This window comes from Pelodiscus sinensis, chromosome 2 (assembly GCF_052426305.1).
Source record: "Pelodiscus sinensis isolate ZL-2025 chromosome 2, ASM5242630v1, whole genome shotgun sequence".
NCBI lineage: Eukaryota > Metazoa > Chordata > Testudines > Trionychidae > Pelodiscus > Pelodiscus sinensis.
The window spans coordinates 265179561-265192780 of record NC_143053.1 but is presented as its reverse complement, the minus strand read 5'-3'; the positions used below and the strand labels follow the sequence as shown (position 1 = coordinate 265192780).

At 42.2% G+C, this 13220-nt stretch overlaps 1 protein-coding gene across 21 annotated transcripts in view; it reads right to left on the bottom strand.

Annotated features, from left to right (window-relative positions):
• Nucleotides 1-13220, bottom strand: part of SMARCD3 (SWI/SNF related BAF chromatin remodeling complex subunit D3) — a 289042-nt gene that overhangs the window by 108544 nt on the left and 167278 nt on the right. For 20 of the 21 annotated variants that reach the window (XR_016348994.1, XM_089776877.1, XM_089776882.1 and 17 more), the window contains one exon: nucleotides 12323-12445. The exons of the other annotated variant lie outside the window; for it this stretch is intronic. Coding sequence is in view for 19 of the 20 variants with exons in the window: in XM_089776877.1 (XP_089633003.1) it covers nucleotides 12323-12445 (123 nt within the window). In the remaining variant the exon portion in view is untranslated. The remainder of the gene's footprint in view (nucleotides 1-12322; nucleotides 12446-13220) is intronic. 21 annotated transcript variants of the gene reach the window in all.

Here is a 13220-nt window from a genome sequence, read left to right as displayed (position 1 = left end):
CTTGTTATGCCCTTCCAGCAGGCTTGTGAACCGTTAATAACTATACTGGGATATGTAAAAAAATAAGAGGGGTCCATGACGGCTGTACACTGGTGGTTAAGGAGTTCAGTCACAGTAGGCATTACCCTTGAACATGTTTTTTCCTTTTGTTACTACAGTCTGGAAAGATACATTAAGAGTCTGGCAAAAACAGGAATTATCCTTCCTGATGTATAAACATGCTCTTTCCCTTCATTTCTGTAGCCTAGAAAAATAGATACATATGCAGCTGCTCTTCTTTGTTGTCTCTTTTACTTACCCTCACTGGTGCTGTATAAGATGTTTTCAGGGTTATATCTCTTGCAATCTCTGTAACCTATTGATTTGGAAAGTTTGCAGTGTAGAAAAGTGTTGATTTAATTAGAAATTTTGTAAATAGTAATTAGGGGCGGGTATAGCAATATTCATCACCTATCTGTTAATATTAATTGTATGGGAGTTAACACTCTAAATATGGTTTTATGGAAAATAGTGACAGACACGTGAACTAACATACTAAAATAGATAAAAGGGTGTAATTGGTGCCAAATTGTTGCCATTTGGACATTGTGTTGATTGTCTGAGATAAACGTGTATGGGCAATAAAGCAGTTCCGTTTACCCCATCTGTTCCTGGGTCCCCTGCTTCTCTAACAAACTACTCTCTGAGAATGGTTATCCAGACAATTATGCACCCACCTTACAGTAGCCTAATACATCATCTAAGTTGTATTTGCCTAGTTTATTGATAAGAAGATCATGCAAGAATGTATAAAATGCCTTACTAAAGTCTAATTATACCATGTCCACTGCTTCTCCTTTATCCACAAGGCTTGTTATCCTACCAAAGAAAGCTATCGGATTGGTTTGACATTATTTGCTGTTTACAAATTCATGTCTGGCTGTTACCTATCACCTTATTTTCTTCCAGATATTTGCAGATGAATTCTTTAATTACTTGCTCTATTATCTTTCCTGGCACAGAAGTTAAACTGACTGGTCTGTAGTTTCCTGGGTTGTCCTATTTCCCTTTTTATAGATGGGCACTAGATTTGCCCTTTTCCAGTCTTCTGGAATTTCTCCAGTATCAGAGGGGTAGCCGTGTTAGTCTGAATCTGCAAAAGCGACGAGGAATCTGCAAAAGCGACGTCGCTTTTGGAATTTCTCCAGTTTTCCATGATTTTTCATGTCCAGATCATTTTGAATTATGCCCTATCCTCAAAAGCACTTGCAAACCTTCCCAGCTTGGTATCATCTGCAAACTTAATAAGCGTGCTCTCTATGCCATCATCTAAATCATTGATGAACATATTGAACACAAAAAGAACTACGTAAATTGCATATCTTATTTCAATGTTATTTCAAAATAGCTTATTTTGAAATTTAGTGTTGTCTACATAGCACTCATTTAGAAATAAATTGCGATTCCAAAACATCCCTTACTTCTTGTAGAATGAGGTTTACAGAGACATCAGAATAGCAAGCCCATTATATTTTGAAATAACATGTGCGCTCAAAGGATGCATAATAGCTATCGGGATACTAAGCTATCCGGAAATAGCACTGCAGTGTAGACATAGCCTGGGAAAACAGATCTTGTAACCCAATGTACAATAGCTGTTTCTATCTCTGAGTTCTTCAGGTATCAGATTCCCAATAACCAGTGAAGCTCATAAGTTTGATTATATAAGCAGCAGTCCTAGAAATCAGCCAAATCTGTTTAGAAAACTAACAGTAGTTCACAATGCATACATTCTTAACTTTTGCACTTCCACAAGGTCCTCGATTGAAGTGATCATCTTCAAGAAGTGTCTGAAAAGAGACTGGGACTTCTGTAAGTTGTCCTGTATAAATTACAATTTCCACTGGCTGCCTTAAGGTGATTGTAAATTGCCGGAGAGTTCAGTGAAGATTAGAATCTCTGTTGGATGCTTCCAGGATATGGTAAGCTCTGCTAGGGAATCTCATGCAAGTTACAAAAGATACCAGAGGAGGAACTACAAACCTGCTGAAGGCACAGAACTTTTTCTAACTGCAGGTTTAAATACAACACTGTGTACAGATCTATCTATAGATGTCACATATAGACTTCTATGCTGCTCATAGATTCATAAATTCCAAAGCCAGAAGGGACCACTGTGATGATCAGGTCTGTCTCCTATTTAACTGAGACCACAGAACATCTCCAAAATAATTCCTGGAGCAGATAAATATATATATTATTTCAAATTGTCAATGACAATTTACAAATCCCTTAGAAGCAAGAGGAAGGCCAAAGCCAGTGTAGGGCCATTACTCAACGAAAAAGGAAAAAACGATAACAAAAAATGTGGAAATGGCGGAGGTGTTTAATGACTTCTTTGATTCAGTTTTCACCAAGAAGCTTGGTAGTGACTGGACATTTAACACAGTGACATGTGTAGCAAGAGAGGCAAACATGGTAGGAGACCGGATTGGCTTACTGGGGAAATCCTTGGTGAACTTAAGCACAAAAAGGAAGCTTACAAAAAGTGGAAACTTGGACAAATGACCAGGGAGGAGTTTAAAATTATCACTCGAGAATGCCGGGGGGTTATCAGGAAGGCGAAAGCGCAAATGGAATTACGACTGGCTAAAGATGTGAAGGATAACAAGAAAGGTTTCTACAGGCATGTTAACAAGAAGAAGGTGATCAGAGAGGGTGTGCGGCCCCTAATGGATGAAGGAGGTAACCTAGTGACAGATGATGTGGGGAAAGCTGAAGTACTCAATGCTTTCTTTGCCTCTGTATTCAGGGACAAGGTCGGCTCCTGGACTTCTGCGCTAAGTGACGCAAGATGGGATGAAGATGGACAGCCCGTGGTGGGTAAAGAACAAGTTAGGAACTATTTAGAAAAGCTAAATGTACACAAATCCATGGGCCCAGATTTAATGCATCCGAGGGTACTGAGGGATTTGGCAAATGTCATTGTGGAGCCTTTGGCTATTATCTTTGATAAGTCGTAGAGATCGGGAGAAATCCCAGATGATTGGAAAAAGGCAAATGTAGTGCCCATCTTCAAAAAAGGGAAGAAGGATGATCCAGGGAACTATAGGCCGGTCAGTCTTACCTCGGTTCCTGGAAAAATCCTGGAAGGGATCCTTAAAGAATCCATATTGTGGCACTTGGATGAGAGGAAAGTGATTAGGAATAGTCAGCATGGATTCACAAAGAGCAAGTCGTGCCTGACCAATCTGATTAGCTTCTATGATGAGGTAACTGATTCGGTGGACATGGGAAAGTCAGTGGATGTGATATACCTTGACTTTAGCAAGGCTTTTGATACGGTCTCCCACAATATTCTTGCCAGCAAGTTAAGGGAATGTGGATTGGATAAATGGACGGTAAGATGGATAGAAAGATGGCTACAAGGCCGGGCCCAGCGGGTAGTGATCAACGGCTCAATGTCAGGATGGCGGTCAGTTTCTAGTGGAGTGCCCCAAGGTTTGGTTCTAGGACCGGTTTTGTTCAATATCTTTATTAATGACCTGGATGAGGGGATGGATTGCACCCTCAGCAAGTTTGCGGATGACACTAAGCTGGCGGGAGAGGTAGATACCCTTAAGGGCAGAGATAGGGTCCAGAATGACTCAGACAAATTGGAGGATTGGGCCACAAGAAATATGATGAGGTTCAACAAGGACAAGTGTAGAGTCCTGCACTTGGGACGGAAGAATCCCAAGCATAGTTACAAGCTGGGGACCAACCAGTTAAGTAGTAGTTCTGCAGAAAAGGACCTGGGAGTTACAGTGGATGAGAAGCTGGATATGAGTCAACAGTGTGCCCTTGTAGCCAAGAAGGCTAATGGCATATTAGGTTGCATTAAGAGGAGCATTGCCAGCAGATCCAGAGATGTCATTATTCCCCTTTATTCGGCTTTGGTGAGGCCACATCTGGAGTATTGTGTCTAGTTCTGGACCCCCCACTACAAAAAGGATGTGGACGAATTGGAGAGGGTACAGTGGAGGGCAACCAAAATTATTAGGGGGCTGGAGCATATGACCTACGAGGAGAGGCTGAGGGAGTTGGGTCTGTTTAGTCTGCAGAAGCTAAGAAGAGTGAGGGGGGATTTGATAGCAGCCTTCAACTTCCTGAAGGGAGGTTCCAAAAAGGATGGAGAGAGGCTGTTCTCAGTAGTGACAGATGGCAGAACAAAGAGCAATGGTCTCAAGTTGTGATGGGAGAGGTCCAGGTTGGATATTAGGAAAAAGTATTTCACTAGGGGGGTGGTGAAGCACTGGAATGGTTTACCTAGGGAAGTAGTGGAGTCTCCATCCCTAGAGGTGTTTAAGTCTCGGCTTGACAAAGCTCTGGCCGGGTTGATTTAGTTGGAATTGGTCCTGCCTAGAGCAGGGGGCTGGACTTGATGACCTTCTGAGGTCTCTTCCAGTTCTATGATTCTATGAATGCCAGTGAAAATGGGGTAGGATCAGAAGCTAAAATAGGAAAAGAACAAGTTAAAATTACTTAGGGTAGTTAGACAGCTTTAAGTCACCAGGGCCTGATGAAAAGCATCCTAGAATGCTCCAAGAGTTGATATCTGAGCCATGAGATCTTGAAAAGTCTTAGAAAAAGATCTTTGAAAAGTCATCGAAGAGAGGAGAGATTCTAGGAGTCTGGAAAAAGGTAAATATAGTGCCCATCTATAAAAAGAAAAATAAGGACAATTCAGGTAATTACAGTCAGTTTACCTTCTGTACCAGGCAAGATAATGCAGCAAATAATTATGGAATCCATTTGCAAACCTCTAGAAGATGAGGTGGTAAGAAATAGCATGGATTTGTCAAAATTAATCATGTCAAAGCAATTTGATAGGTTTCTTTGACAGGCTAACAAGCCTTGTGGATAAGGGGGAAAATGATAGAAGTGGTAGATCTAGACTTTAGTAAGGCTTTTTATACAGTCTCACATGGTCTTCTCATTAACAAACTAGGGAAACAGAACCTAAATGGAACTACTATAAGGTGAGTGCATAACTGACTGGATAATCTTTCCCAGACAGTAGTTATCAATGATTTAGAATCATGCTGGAAGAGGCTTTGAAAGGATGCAAGTACATCAGAGGATAGAATTATAATTTAAAATTATCTGGACAAAGAAGTGGTCTGAGGTAAAAAGGATGAAATTTAATAAGAAATAAATGCAAAGTACTCGACTTAGGAAATAACAATCAGTTACACACATACAAAATTAGAAATGACTGCCTAAAATGGAGTACAGGCAGTCCCCGGGTTACGTACAAGATAGGGACTGTAGGTTTGTTCTTAAGTTGAATTTGTATATGTAAGTCGGAACTGGCGTCCAAATTCAGCCGCTGCTGAAACTGACCAGCGGCTGACTACAGGAAGCCCGAGGCAGAGTTGCTCTGCCCTGGGCTTCCTGGAATCAGCCGCTGATCAGTTTCAACAGTGGCTGAATTTGGACGCCTGGGACAGAGCAGCTGGGGCGCTGCCGGGTAGGTCCCCGCAGCGCTGCACCTCAGCCTCTCCGCCCCCCCCCCCCCCCGCAGACCAGGGAGACGCGGGTGGCGGGACCACCGAGACGTGCTGCGGTCCCACCCGCATCCTCCGGGGCTTTGCTCCGCATCTCCGTGGTCTGCTGGGGGGACTCCCCCCAGCAGACCAGGGAGATGCGGAGCAAAGACGCGGAGCACGCGGGCAGTGGGACAGCAGACCAGGGAGACGGGGAGCAAAGCCTCGGAGGATGCTGGCAGTGGGACAGCTGCGGCGCGTCTGGGCTGTCCCGCTGCCCACGTGCTCTGCGACTTTGCTCCGCGTCTCCCTGGTCTGCTGGGGGGTGGCTCCCCCCAGCAGACCAGGGAGATGGGGAGCAAAGCCTCGGAGGACGCCGGCAGCGGGACAGCTGCGGCGCGTCTGGGCTGTCCCGCTGCCCGCGTACTCTGCGACTTTGCTCCACGTCTCCCTGGTCTGCTGGGGGGGGCTTCCCACCAGCAGACCAGGGAGATGCGGAGCAGCTTTTCTTGCCCTGGAGGACACGGGCGGCGGAACCGCGGCGCTTCTGGGCGTCCCGCCGCTCGCGTCCTCCGGGGCGAGAAAAGCCCCGTTCGTAACTGCGGATCCGACATAAGTCGGATCCACGTAACTCGGGGACTGCCTGTACTGCAGAAAGGAACCAAGGGAGTAGTAGTGGCCCACAAGATAAATATGAGTCAATAATGACACTGTTGCAAAAGAAGCAAACATCACTCTCAGATGTATCAGTAGGAATGTTATAAGTAAGAAACAAATGAAATTCTTCCACTCTACTCCATGCTGACTGGCATATTGTGTTCAGTTCCCGGTGCCTCTGCTCGAGAATGTAGATAGGGAGATCATAGATTCCGAATCCATAATGCATGAATAATTCAGATTCAGAAAAACTGAAAGGCAGCAAATTCAAAGGTGAAAAATAAGTCAAAGGTGTCTTGAAATATTTTTTCTAGTATATCATAAAATGTATAATGCAGACTGGCTGTCGTACAGAGGAGTAATTTAAACTAAGTTTGATGGGGGCATGTGACTAAATCCCACAGGTCAGTGAAAAACAGAGATCTGGGAGATGGGTTAGAAACTGGAGGGAGGAAGCACTAACACTGCATAGATAAAGGGGGACAGGGCAGAACTGGGGGCCAAAATAAAATCAGTATCTTAACTGTCTATATACAAATGCAAGAAATATGGGGAATAAGTAGGAAGATTTTGTAATGCTAGTAAATAAACATAACTCTGTTATAGTTGGCATCACAGACACTTGATGGGATAATACACGATTGGTATAGAAAGGTACAGCTTGCTCAGGAAGGATAGGCAGGAAAAAAGGGAGAAGGTGTTGCCTGATATATTAAAAATGTATCATCACCGGGAAGATAATAAAGTGATAGAGAACAGTCAGTATGGATTTGTAAAAAAACAAATCATGCCAAAACAATCTGATAGCTTTCTTGTGGATAAGGGAGAAGCGGTGGACATAGTATACCTAGACTTTAGTAAGGCGTTTGATACGGCCTCGCATGATATTCTTATCAATAAACTAGGCAAATACAACTCAGATGGGGCTACTATAAGGTGGGTGCATAACAGGCTGGATAACCGTTCTCAGAGAGTAGTTATTAATGGTTCACAATCCTGCTAGAAAGGTATAACAAGTGGGGTTCCGCAGGGGTCTGTTGTGGGCCCGGCTCTCTTCAATATCTTCATCAACGATTTAGATATTGGCATTGAAAGTACGCTTATTAAGTTTGCAGATGATACCAAGTTGGGAGGGGTTGCAACTGCTTTGGAGGATAGGGTCGTGATTTAAAATGATCTGGATAAATTGGAGAAATGGTCTAAGGCAATCAGTCTTACACATATAGAACGGGAAGCAACTGTCTAGGAAGGAGTACTGCAGAAAGGGATATAGGGGTCATAGTGGACCACAAACTAAATATGAGTCAACAGTGTGACACTTGCAAAAAAAAAAACCAACTATCTTTCTAGGATGCATTAACAGGACTGTTGTGAGCAAGACACAAGAAGTCACTCTTCCCCTATACTCTCCACTGATTGGGCCTCAACTGGAGTATTGTGTCCAGTTTTGGGCATCACATTTCAGGGAAGATGTGGAGAAATTGGAGAAGGTCCAAAGAAGAGCAACAAAAATGATTAAAGGTCTAGAAAACATGACCCCAAGAAGAAAAAGTGAAAAGTCCATACCCTTTCTGCCTGCTATGTAAAGAGTCATACTAGAACTCTCCTTCCCACTATCCCTGTGTAGGAGGCAGAAAGCCTTGTAAATGGTTTTGTGTTGGTCATAGGCTTCGCCCTAGTCACAGAACTGCCACTAGAGCTAAAACATTTAAAGGGATATTACCAGGGCTGGATTTACTCATGACACATCCCACGCCACCTCTACCTGACCTTCCTGTGGCACACAGTTTAAGAGAGATAAGCCATCCCTAGAAATATGCCTACTGTGCCTAATTGGAAATCTGTCCCTGGCTATTACTGGCATGCCACCAAGCAAACATGCAGCCAGAGGCCCAAGGGCCTGTGATAGTCATACTGATAGTTTATAAAAGAATTAAGAGAAGTGGCCTTCCATGAAGGTTGTCCTGCTAGATGAGGCACTGCTGACAATACGGTGATGGACATGGTATATAGCATGCAAATAGCAAGAGACAAAAAAAGAAATGACAGGAGGCAGGATCAGGGCTGGAGAAGACAACAGCTGATTGGGATTGCTGCCAGCAGTAGTGTGAGCTGGCAGATGAATCAGTGCTTGCATTCCCCACCCAACCCTGATCTGCCCCCTGCCATTTGAGCTATCCAAACAGCTGCCATTTTTTTCAGCACTACAGCTGCTCACAAAGGCCAAAGTAAGCGTCTATGTTCCAGTCTCCTCTCATTCAAAAATCCTTAAACCATTTTTCTCAAACTTCAAAATAATTCACCTTCAGGCAGAGAGAAGGTCTGAGAAAATGGCGGTTCCTCTGGCAACTATTTCAAGGTTCCAAGTGATTCAAAGCAGGCATTTAGCTAACGATGGAAATGCTGGGGACCATTCACAATTGCTGTCACCAAGGCTTCAGCAATAATAAAAATAAATAAAAAAGAATACTTCCAACCAAGGAGAAAGTACCTGATCTCAGTTTTGTTCAGACAGATTTTGAATTTCATGACTGCTGCATTTGAACAATCATTCATGAGCTGGAGGTAAATTAGAAACATGTTTGATTGTTCCTTTTGGAATCTAACTGCAGCTACATGAGCAAAGAGAAATTAGACTGATATATGAAATCTCAGAGTTCTAGAGTTTAGATATATTTTCCTGTTCCAGATCTTATAAAAGTTCTGCAAACAAGCTTTCAATATTTCTCAGTTTCATGGTTGAGGAATTTGCCACAAAATCCACCCATTATTTTAAATTTGTCAAACAGTCAAAGAGAATATATGTTTTCCATTTTCTTTAATGGAACCATACCCTGATGTAAAATGGCATAGCTTCAAAATATCAATGAAGCTATGCTAATTTATACTAATTAACAATTTAGCTCACCACGTGAAAAGAATCTTAAGTTCTTTCTGCCCATAAACTTGTAAGTCACTAAAGTTTGCCTTCCTAAATCTGCAGAGAGCCTGAAACAACAGCATTGTGAGATGTTAAACAGTATCACTGGGTTTTACATTAACTGTCAACACTGCTAACATGTCATTGGCTTTCTCTGCACTGGCAATTGAGCTACAAAACTTTTACCACTCACAGGTGCTAACTCCTTGCCCCAACTACACACATCAAGTGCTAATGTAAACAGTGTTTTGTCATCAGCAGTGCTCTCCTGCTGATAAAGCAAACACAGTTTGTAGGAGTGGCACAGTTTGTAGGAATAACTAGAGACATGAAGGGTAACGAGAAGACATTCTACAATTATATTAGAAGCAAGAGGGAGACCAAGGACAAGGTAGGCCCATTGCTCAGTGAAGAGGGAAAAACAATAGGAAATTTGAAAATGGCAGAGGTGCTTAACAACTTATTTGTTTTGGTTTTTACCAAGAAGACTGATGGTGAATGGATGCTTAACATAGTGAATGCTAGTGAAAATGGGGTAGATTTAGAAGTTAAAATAAAAAAAGTATAAGTTAAAAATTACTTAGAAAAGTTAGATGTCTTCAAGTCCCCAAAACCTGATGAAATGCATCCTACAATACTCAAGGACCTGATAAAGAAGAAATCTGAGCCATTAGCTATCAACTTTGGAAATCCATGGAAGGCAAGAGAGATTCCAGAAGACTGGAACAGGACAAATATAGTGCCCATCTCTAAGGGAAATAAGAACAATGTGGAAAACTACAGACCAGTCAGCTTACCTTCTGTGCCAGGAAAGATAATAAAGCAAATAATTAAGGAAGACAATTAGATGAACAAATCATATCAAACCAATTTGATAGCTTTCTTTGCTATGATAACAAGTCCGGTGGATAAGGGGAAAGCAGTGGATGTGGTATACCTAGACTTTAGTAAAGCATTTAATACAGTCCCGCATGACCTTCTTATCAATAAACTAGGAAAATACAACCTAGATGGGGCTACTATAAGGTGGGTGCATAACTGGCTGGATAACCATTCTCAGAGAGTAGTTATTAATGGTTCACAATCCTGCTGGAAGGGCATAAGTAGGGTTCTGCAGGTTTGGGACCAGTTCTGTTCATCAACAATTTAGATGATGGCATAAAGAGTACGCTTATGATGTTTGCAGATGATACCAAGCTGGGAGGGTTGCAAGTGCTTTGGAGGATAGAGTCGTAATTCAAAATTATCTGGACAAATTGGAGAAATGGTCTGGAGTAAATAGCATGAAGTTTAACAAATACAAAGTGCTCTACTTAGGAAGGAACAATCCATTTCACACATACAGAATGGGAAGTGACTGTCTAGGAAGGAGTACTGCAGAAAGGGATCTAGGGATCATAGTGGACCACAAGCTATATATGAGTCAGCAGTGTGACTCTTACAAAAAAAAACCCAACAACCCAAACTCCCCCCCAAAAAACAACAACAAAAAACCCACCATGATTCTGGGATGCATTAAGAGGAGTGTTGTGAACAAGACATGATAGAGCTAGATAGATTCATGGAGGTTAGGACTATTAGCCAGGATGGGTAGGAATGGTATCCCTAGCCTCTGTTTCTCTGGTGGTGGGTGACAGAGGAGGGATCATGTGAGGATTACCTGTTGTGTTCCCTCTCTCTGGGGCATCTGATATTGGCCACTGTTGGCAGACAGGATAGTGGGCTAGATGGGATCTTTGGTCTCACTCAGTATGGCCGTTCTTATTCTTCCACTCTACTCTGCATTAATTAGGCCTCATGGAGTATTGTATGCAGCTCTGGGCACCACATTCTATGGACCTTCTCACCACATGGAGAAGGTCCATAGAAGAGCAACAAAACTGATTAAGGGTCTAGAAAACATGACCTGTGAGGGAAGACTGAAAGAATTTGGTTTGTTTAATTTAGAAAAGAAGACAGAGGGGACATGATAGCAGTTTTCAAGTATCTAAAAGGGTGTTACAAGGAGGAGGGAGAAAAATTGTTCTCCTTGATTTCTGATTGGGCAAGAAGCAATGTGCTTAAGTTGCAGCAAGGGAGGTTTAGGCTGGACAATAGGAAAAACTTCCTGTCAGGGTGGTTTAAACACTGGAATAAATTGCCCAGGGAGGTTGTGGAATCTCCATCCACTTGTTCTGAGTTTTGATGTAGTTTGGCTCTTTGGTTTAAAAAGGTTGCCAACCTCTCATATAGATGGTGCTTGGTCCTGTCATGGGGGTAGGGGACTGGATTTCATGACCTCTCAAAGTCCCTTCCAGTTCTAGTATACTAGGATTCTATGATTTTATGAGTGCAAATGTCAGAGTTTACACTGCCTAAGTGACACATCAATCTCTAAAAGCTGTGAAGTGTAGACAAAGCCATTTTTAATTGGAGTAAGGGTGGACCTCCAAGCCGGTGGACTAAGGTTCCGACCTAGGCTCAATTCTTGGCTTTGCCCCAAATTTCTTTTGTGACTGCTCAAGAATGTGTCTAGGACACAGTGGCACAGCTATAGCACAGATGCTCCTTACATTGATGCAAGGGGGGTTTCTATCCATATAAGTAATTCACCTATGGCAAGCAGCATCTGCAGTGACCATAAGTAGTACTCTATGGAACTGGAAAGCAGGGAGCAAATTAAGCATTGCAGAATTATGTAATGAACAGAATGACCTGGCAAATGTAGGAAAAAAATAACATATAGAACAAGAGCAGTGCTTGAGGATTTGGAAAACAGTCTTATCTTTCGGTCTGATCCTTCAGACAATTTTACACATATGTAATTTCACTCACATGAGTTGTCCAATATGGGACTAAGTATATGTTTAAGTTTTTGCAGGATCTGGGAGTATATGATTGCTTACTAAAATTTATCATTTTATTTCTTATTTTCTCCAATCTCAAACAAAATATTTAATGTCTATCCAATGTAGCATGTCTACTGTCCTATCTCCTTTTCCTCCCCTTTTTGCTTAAAAATCTCAAGGAATAACATTTGTAAATGAAAGAGATGATTACTTTTTATCATAAAGATTCACATAAATCAGAGATGGATGAGAGCTCCTGAACTGAACCATATATTCTCAAGTGCCTTAGCCATCTTTTCCTATCAATGGAGCCTTCCTCTAGTTCTCCAGTGAGATGGCTCCACAGCTCAATAACTCACTCAAGGATGTTTTTCCTTATTCAGTCAATAGTATCATTCTCCATGTCATACCTTCATTGGTCTCTTCAGAGCTTCCTGAATGTCCACCCGCTTCCTCATAATGGTCTGGTCCAATTTGCGTTCAAAGGCTAACAGGTCCATGTAGGCTTGGGATTCAGGAACCAACTCCCGGATCTGAGGAGGAAGCAGGGAATATCCGAACACTGGAAGCAAGGAATTCATCATATTCCAGGAGCATAATTCTCATAGCTGTCCAGCCTTTAGATGGTTGCTTAGCAGAAATAATTGTCTCTAAGCTATACGAAGTATTTTAGGTTTGTCCTAGTTTAAACTTGGAAACCAAGGGTCTTTATACTAGAAAAAAGGCATTTTTAAAAACAGGTGTGTTACCTTTTACAACCCTGGTATTTACATGGCAAGTTGTACGTTAATGTGTTGCCGGCTGAGATGAACCCTAGGCTCCCCTGGTGTCTTCCGGTGATCAGCTAACAAGTGTTAACATGCAACCTGTCCTGTCTAAAATAGGGCTAGCTATATATTTTAACATATTTTCAAACCAGCTCTTTTCCTAGACTAGAAAAGTTCTAAGAGGAGCTGGTACTGGGTAGGAAGAAAGGGAGACAGGGAAAAGAGACACAAGAAAAGAGAAAGAGAAGAGCGAGATTTAAACAAATGAGCTAGATGCTTGTCAGGGATTCTCCCTGTTAGAAGGCTTAGCCCCTCACCCTCCCACTTCCCTGGGCCTTCCCAGGTGATCAGAGAACAGCAGTCCCCAAAGTCTGGAGATGTAACAATTCAGTGTTTAATTGAGGTTAGCTTCCAGCAAGTATGAAACCAGTTTCCTTTACTTTTTGCCTTGTTTTTTTCCAACTTACTTCCTGTTTGTCTCCAACTTATATAGTAATATTCTCAGCTATACGTTAACCATGATTCTATTGAAATTTAACTA